The sequence below is a fragment of the Amblyomma americanum genome, chromosome 1, assembly GCF_052857255.1.
Source record: "Amblyomma americanum isolate KBUSLIRL-KWMA chromosome 1, ASM5285725v1, whole genome shotgun sequence".
NCBI lineage: Eukaryota > Metazoa > Arthropoda > Arachnida > Ixodida > Ixodidae > Amblyomma > Amblyomma americanum.
In genome coordinates, this window is record NC_135497.1 from 514,376,012 (window position 1) to 514,382,614 (window position 6,603).

The 6,603-nt window shown below is 45.0% G+C and overlaps 1 protein-coding gene across 1 annotated transcript; it reads right to left on the minus strand.

The window, feature by feature from the left end:
* Positions 1-2,943: 2,943 nt before the first annotated feature.
* On the minus strand, positions 2,944-4,018 carry LOC144106950 (uncharacterized). Its single transcript, XM_077639916.1, has one exon. The coding sequence runs from the start codon at positions 4,016-4,018 to the stop codon at positions 3,191-3,193; it is 828 nt and encodes a 275-aa protein (XP_077496042.1). The 3' UTR covers positions 2,944-3,190.
* Between the last annotated feature and the right edge of the window lie 2,585 nt (positions 4,019-6,603).

Here is a 6,603-nt window from a genome sequence, read left to right on the forward strand (position 1 = left end):
TTAGTCGCGTTTGTATGACATGTTCCATCAGTTTTCCAACGCAAGAGGTGAGGGATATAGGCCTTAGATTTTCTAGATTGAGCGGTTTCCCTGGCTTAGGTATGAAAATTACCTTAGCGGTTTTCCATTGTTGGGGAATCTCACCCTTCTCCCAGCATTCTTGCATGAAATTGGTCAGCGCCGTTATAGATTTGTCATCTAGGTTTCTAAGCATTTTGTTGGTTACACCATCGGGTCCGGGGGCTGATTTGGTTTTCAGTTTTAGTATTTCTGCTCGAACCTCGAATTCGTGAATAGGGGCGTCTAGGTCGCTGTTGGATTTACCCTCATAGCGCGGTAAGGTAGTTTTGGTGGCGGAGCCTATATATCGACAACGAATTGCATCGAGGAGTTCCTGCTCCGAACCTTCAAATTTATAACCTAATTTCTGTAAATTTTGTCGCTGTGTTAATTTGCTACCTTCTGGATCGAGGAGGTGCCGAAGGAGGTTCCATGTTTTGGCGACGCCGATATTGCCCTCAAGCTTGTCGCACATTGTTTCCCAGTTCTGATCGCAGAGTCTAAGTGCATATGCCTCAATCTCTTTGTTGTGGCGCGCTAGGCGTCTTCTGAGATTGCGATTCCACTTTTGTCTCTTTAAACGCTTTTCCATACTAGCTTTGGCCTCCCACATATGAAGAAGGCGGCTGTCTAGTACTTCAAGTTCCGCGTTGTCGTCGAGCGTTTTAGTCGCATTCTTGGCGTCCCTGCGGAGTTCCTCCGCCCATTGTTCTATGTTTGTGATTTCTGCCTTTCTCCCGTCCTGGTTACGAGCGTCGCGGAAAGCGTCCCATTCGATAATATGCGGGGAGCGCGTTTGGCGCTTGGCAGGGCCAACGTCAGTTTCCGTGACAAGTATGTAATGGTCACTGCCTAGGTTTAGCAAGGAGTTGGACCAATTAGCTGTACCCGCATTCTTCACCAGGGTGAGGTCTGGGGACGTGTCAGCGCACACGCTGTTACCCATTCTTGTGGGGGTAAGAGGATCCGTGAGCAGGGTGAAGCCCATTTGCTGTATGTCTAGCCATAGCTCTCTCCCCTTCGTACAGGGCCGCGGGTAGCCCCACGCAGGGTGGTGGGCATTGAAGTCACCTAGAATAACCAGTGCGTGCTTGTTGCTTATACGCATCACTTTCCTGAAGAGGGAGTCGAATTTAACTTTCTTTTGACGTGGAGTGCTATAAATATTCAGAATGAAAAGACTGCGTTGAGTCTTTGTAGCCGGAATAAGTTCGACGAGGACGTGCTCTATGTGGCGGATGCCCGTGTCATGTTCAATGGCCGTAATGTTCCTTCTAACGAATGTGGTAACATTAGGTTTGTCGCCTGTGGCGTTAAAAGCTTGATAACCAATTAATTTTGACGCGCCTCCAGTCTCCTGGAGGGCGATAACCTCTGGGTGGACCTTCAGAGACGCAAGGAGCTGCTGGAGGATCGGCCTTTTCCGCCGATACCCCCGGCAGTTCCATTGCCACAGCAAGTAGTTGTTATTCTTTGTGTATATGACCATGTTGAATTTGCTGAATGGTAAAATTCTAAAAGAGTCAAAAAATTGTCAACAGACATGCAAGCCGAATTTTGGAAAGGGACAACACCACTCTTGTCAATGCATTGTCTCAAAGAAGCGAACAACTCTTGGTGAGGTATAGAATAAAACAGATCCTCTACATCGACAGAGAAAGCAAAGCCGATGTTGCGGTCGTTCTTGAGAAAATTAACTACATCTCCAGAATTTTTGACAAGGAACGGATCGTGAACAGTAAGTTGTTTTAAAGATTTTTGCAGATACTGGCTAACATGTAACTGCCAAGAGCCTTTTTCACTTACAATAGTGCGGAAAGGGACCCCGGGTTTGTGCGTCTTAGCACTAAAGAAAACATTCAAAGCATTACCTTTAGACTTAGTGACTCGCGTACACAAAGTATCATTCCCAACATCCTTGCAGAAGTCGGCTATCTTTTGTTTTGCAGTAGTAGCACGACGCTTTATAAGGGTGAAATTCTTTTCAACCGCTTGAAGGGCTTTTTCATGGAAAAGGCCTTTCGGCAACACCACAAAGCCTCCTTCTTTGTCAGCTTGTAAAAGCGACAACTCATTATCAACAAAGTGTGTCACCACCCTCTGCAAGGAAGTTGTTAGGCTCCTATCCCTTGACACACCAGCTGTTTTTTGGAGGCAGTCAACACCTTCAAGCAAGCACCTCTCCTGTTGCTCCATATGCGCTTTCTTGGCAATGCGACGATTCAGGGCAGCCAGGTCTTGAATAGGTACCGTGGGAGGTAGTCCGTACTTAGGTCCTTTGCTGAGTAGCCTGTGTATATCCTTCGGCACGTCTACACCGCCCAACACCGTGAGGCTTGAGCTGGACGTTGAACATGTCTGTGAGTCATGAGGCTTGAGGGCTTCATTTCTTGTCCTGTACTCCTCCGGTTTTCTGAGGGCCAGCCCAAGCCAGTACTTCCACCACTGCTCGGTCAGCTGTCCCGTGAGGCGTTTGTAATGGCCTAGTTTGCATACCGCGACCCACTTCGAATTCAGAGCATAACAACTTACGGATAACCAATCCTGGTAAAGTCGCACCTTACGCCAAAGCTCAGAACGTAAAATTTTGCAGGCGCGTTTAACATGCCCCCACGAGGGTCTAACAAGACCGAATAGGGCACTCACTTCTTCCGGAATCCTGCCTTTTCTGAGGCATACGGCGATGAATCAAGAGTTGTATCTTGGAAGTATTCACCTATGGGGCAGAAACTCTGAAGCTAATGAAAATGCTTAAAATTAAATTGAGAGCAATGTGAGCTATGGATAGAGACAGCAAACAAGTAGTAGGTTGGGTCAGGGAATAAATGCAAGTTAATGATATCCTAGCTGAAACATAAATTGCCATGAGCAAAGCATGTAATATGGAGAGCTGATAACCAATGGCATCAAGGGTGGCAGAGTCAGATGGGCAGTTAAAATTGGCAAGTTTGCTGGGGTAAGGTGGCTACAGCTAGCCCAGGAGATTTAACGATTTAACTGAATGCAATTTTGAGGAGCCTTTCTCTTGCAGTGAACATGGTTACGTTAATCAGTGAACAGAGAACATGGCAGGTGCATAAAAACAAGAGACGACTAGATGATGTGGCTACTCCACATAAATCTCCATGCCTCATTCAGGTGTGTTGTCTACCACTTCCAGCTGCTTGCCTGGATGCGATGGTGACTGAGCACCAGGTTCTGACGCATCACCATGATCTCTAATCAAATTCGGTTGCAGGTTGCAGAGCCCAGCGATGGCAACAAGTACATCATTTGCGAAGGGTTTCTTTGTGAATATACTAGCAGGGAATTGCTTCAAAATCCTGAAGCATTTGAGACGCCTTATTGATCGCTCAACATGAATCCGAAGCCTTGCCAGGCGACGCGAACTTACTACATCTGAACGACAAATCTGCGGCCGGCCTTTGGAAAAGCTTGGGAGTGAAACTTTAACAGATGGTGGGAGCAAGTCATCTATGTTAAAGCCACGGTCAGCGAGGACTTCGTCGCCTTGCGTCAGGTGGTTTAAAAAACCACTGTCCAAAGTGATGAAACGATCGCTTGCACGGCCACCATACGGTTTTGACAAAAACATAATAAACCCACTTGGTGCAATGACGTGAAGAATTTTGACCGTATTGTGCGATTTGTAGGAACTGTAAGTTGTATTTCTTCGGTGCAGTTGCCCAGGTCTGTCAATGAAAATTTCGAAACAGTCCACAATGCAAGTTACGGAGTAATTCTCCTCAAAAACATAAGGCAATGTCCTCCTGATTGCTGTTCTTGGCAGCCAGAACACTAAGAACTCTCTGGCAAACTTGGCAAGTTTTGTTACAATGAAGCAGAAAATCCTGCTAATGGCTGCAGTGGATGCACCAAAACGTAAGCTAAGGTCATTAAGCAATAGGCCAAGACGCAGCCGCATCAGTGTAAGTAGGATTTGGTCCTCAAAAGGCATTGTGAAAGGGCTCTTCACAATAGTGGAAAGAGTCCGAACTAGTTCGTCAAATACTACTTTTGACAGACCTGTAAAGAAGCGGAAGTGACTTGGTGCAAGAGTTGAGCATGCACTGAATATAGTCTGGCAAGCACTGTCTGCAGTGACCGGGGCCTGCCTGCGAGTGGTTGCATACAAATGGTCATGAGCAGCCGCTGGCTCCACTTGAGTTCCTTTTTCTGATGTTTCGGTAATCTTGCATCTGCAGCCACAGGCCAAGCAGCCATCAACGAGACTCTCAGCTCCTTCTCTCCTGTACAACGAAGGATGTGGAGGAAAGTGAGACACAATATTTAGCATAGTAGTATGAGCTAACAAGCACACAGAATAAAATTACCATGCCGTGCAACGGTTATACTACCGGGAAATAAAGAGTGTTCTGGCTGTATAATTGTGGTCTGCATCGTACTCCTGTAACAACTTGCAGAGGTATTGAAAGCTTTAAAGGGACACTGAAAGAAAATTGAAACTGGCCTCTATAGATAAGGTACTGTGTTCTAATCACAAATGCTAAGCGAACACTGAGCTTTTATGAATGGGAAAAAAACTAAATACAGGCATTCCCATCATTGGCTGACAATATTCAGAGTTTTCCTCAGTAGCCCGTGAAACAGTGCTAATGCAGCAAACTGTCAAGCTTACAGCAGACGACGAACCTGTGCAGTGGAATGGCTGAGCAATGTATGTACATGCACTGACTGAAATCAAGTCTGCTCTCATGTGCATTGATTGCTTTTTGTTCAGAATTGCACAGCAGTAAACACAAAGCAACGTGAAAAAGTCTAGTTCCAAACATAGCAGCGTGTGGCAACCACCATCTAATGGGAAAAAGAATGAAAAGATAGTAATTGCTTCATTGAAATGCAGACTGTGTATGCCTGCAGAGATAGGCATAACTCCTGCGCACATGGCAGCAAGAGATGGACAATCCGGGTCCAGGCAATAAGCTGTAACTGGGCTAGCCTATATGAGTGGTTGCAAGAAATTTTACTGTTAACTGAACATGACAATGCTAAAGATGGCAAAACTAGTAAGCAAGCTTACAATCACCACTTCATGATATCAGCAACTTTATTTGTGAACAGATTCTGCTGTTCTTAACCCTTTCACACGCCATTTCTTTTTTTCTACTCAAAAGGAGCACTCCCACCAAAAAGGCATCTTCAAGCATTGACAAAGACAGTTTGTTAGTTCTCAAGGGCAAAATACTAGTAGAGGTGCCATTATGGAAATAGCAACAATAAAAATTATGCGACTTATGAACGATTGTGGGACTAATTTCTATTTCGGAGGTGCACATTACGCTTGAAATCCAAAAAAAAATTATGTCACTAATGGTGGCAAACTATATTTGCACAAAAATGGTAGATGGCATGCTAATAATAATAATTGGTTTTTGGTGAAATGGAAATGGCGCAGTATCTGTCTCATATATCGTTGGACACCTGAACCGCGCCGTAAGGGAAGGGATAAAGGAGGGAGTGAAGGAAGATAGGAACGAATAGGTCCGTAGTGGAGGGCTCCGGAATAATTTCGACCACCTGGGGATCTTTAACGTGCACTGACATCGCACAGCACACGGGCGCCTTAGCGTTTTTCCTCCAGAAAAACGCAGCCGCCGCGGTCCCGCTGACGAAATTGCTGAATATTGTTTACTTCAGTCACTGTATGACATAAAAACATCTTATTTGCGACGTGAAGGATGCAAAATTCACTTGGAACGAAGAAAGCACTGCTAAGTGCAGCACACTCTCAGCTAAAGGTAATATCCATAGTGTACCACAGGTTTAAACTCTTCATATAACTAGTGAAAGCAAACGTGCATATTGTGCACCCAAGACAGACTTGCATAAAAGCATGTAAATGAGAACCCATGAAGGATAATTCACACCACTTTACCGTACCTATGTGATACATCCTCTGTTGCAATGTTGATAGGCAGGAGATCATCAGCTGCAGCACTCTCTTCATCTTGCTCGTCTGATAAATGGTGTGACAAAAGTTCAGCTGTTGAACAGGTCTCAGGCTCCAAAGGTTTGACATCATGCCGCACCAGCTTCCTTCTTCCCTTGTGGTGAGCAGTCTAAAATATTGCAGAGTATGAAAATACAAAAGAATAAATAAACTGCAGTTCAGAACAAACCTCCAAAAGCCATACCGGTGTTCCAAGGTGCAGTGTTGAGTACGGGTTGTCTTTAGAGGGACGCCCATCAATGAAATGAACTGAGCATACCTGCAAGAAATGTGTATGAAGGCCACTTAAGTTCTGACAACCAGTGCAAGCGGACTACGTCAAACACCACAAATACAAGGAAATATGTGATATGGTCATTCTAAATAAACATGTAATATGGTCATTTCATGCAACTGTCCAGGCATTGCACTTCTCCTTTGTGCTCTTCAAAAATATTGCACCATAATATTTTCACAATGCATATTTGAGAAGTTTTGTTTTCCATAAACCGGGGCACACAACCAAGAAAAATTCTTTCAGCCGGCGTTTGCACTCACTCAAAGATAGCCCAACAGCATTCCTCGGATGTGCG

Excerpts from the sequence above, each read along its gene's own strand:
- LOC144106950 (XM_077639916.1), bottom strand. The coding sequence starts at position 4,018 with ATGCCTTTTGAGGACCAAATCCTACTTACACTGATGCGGCTGCGTCTT.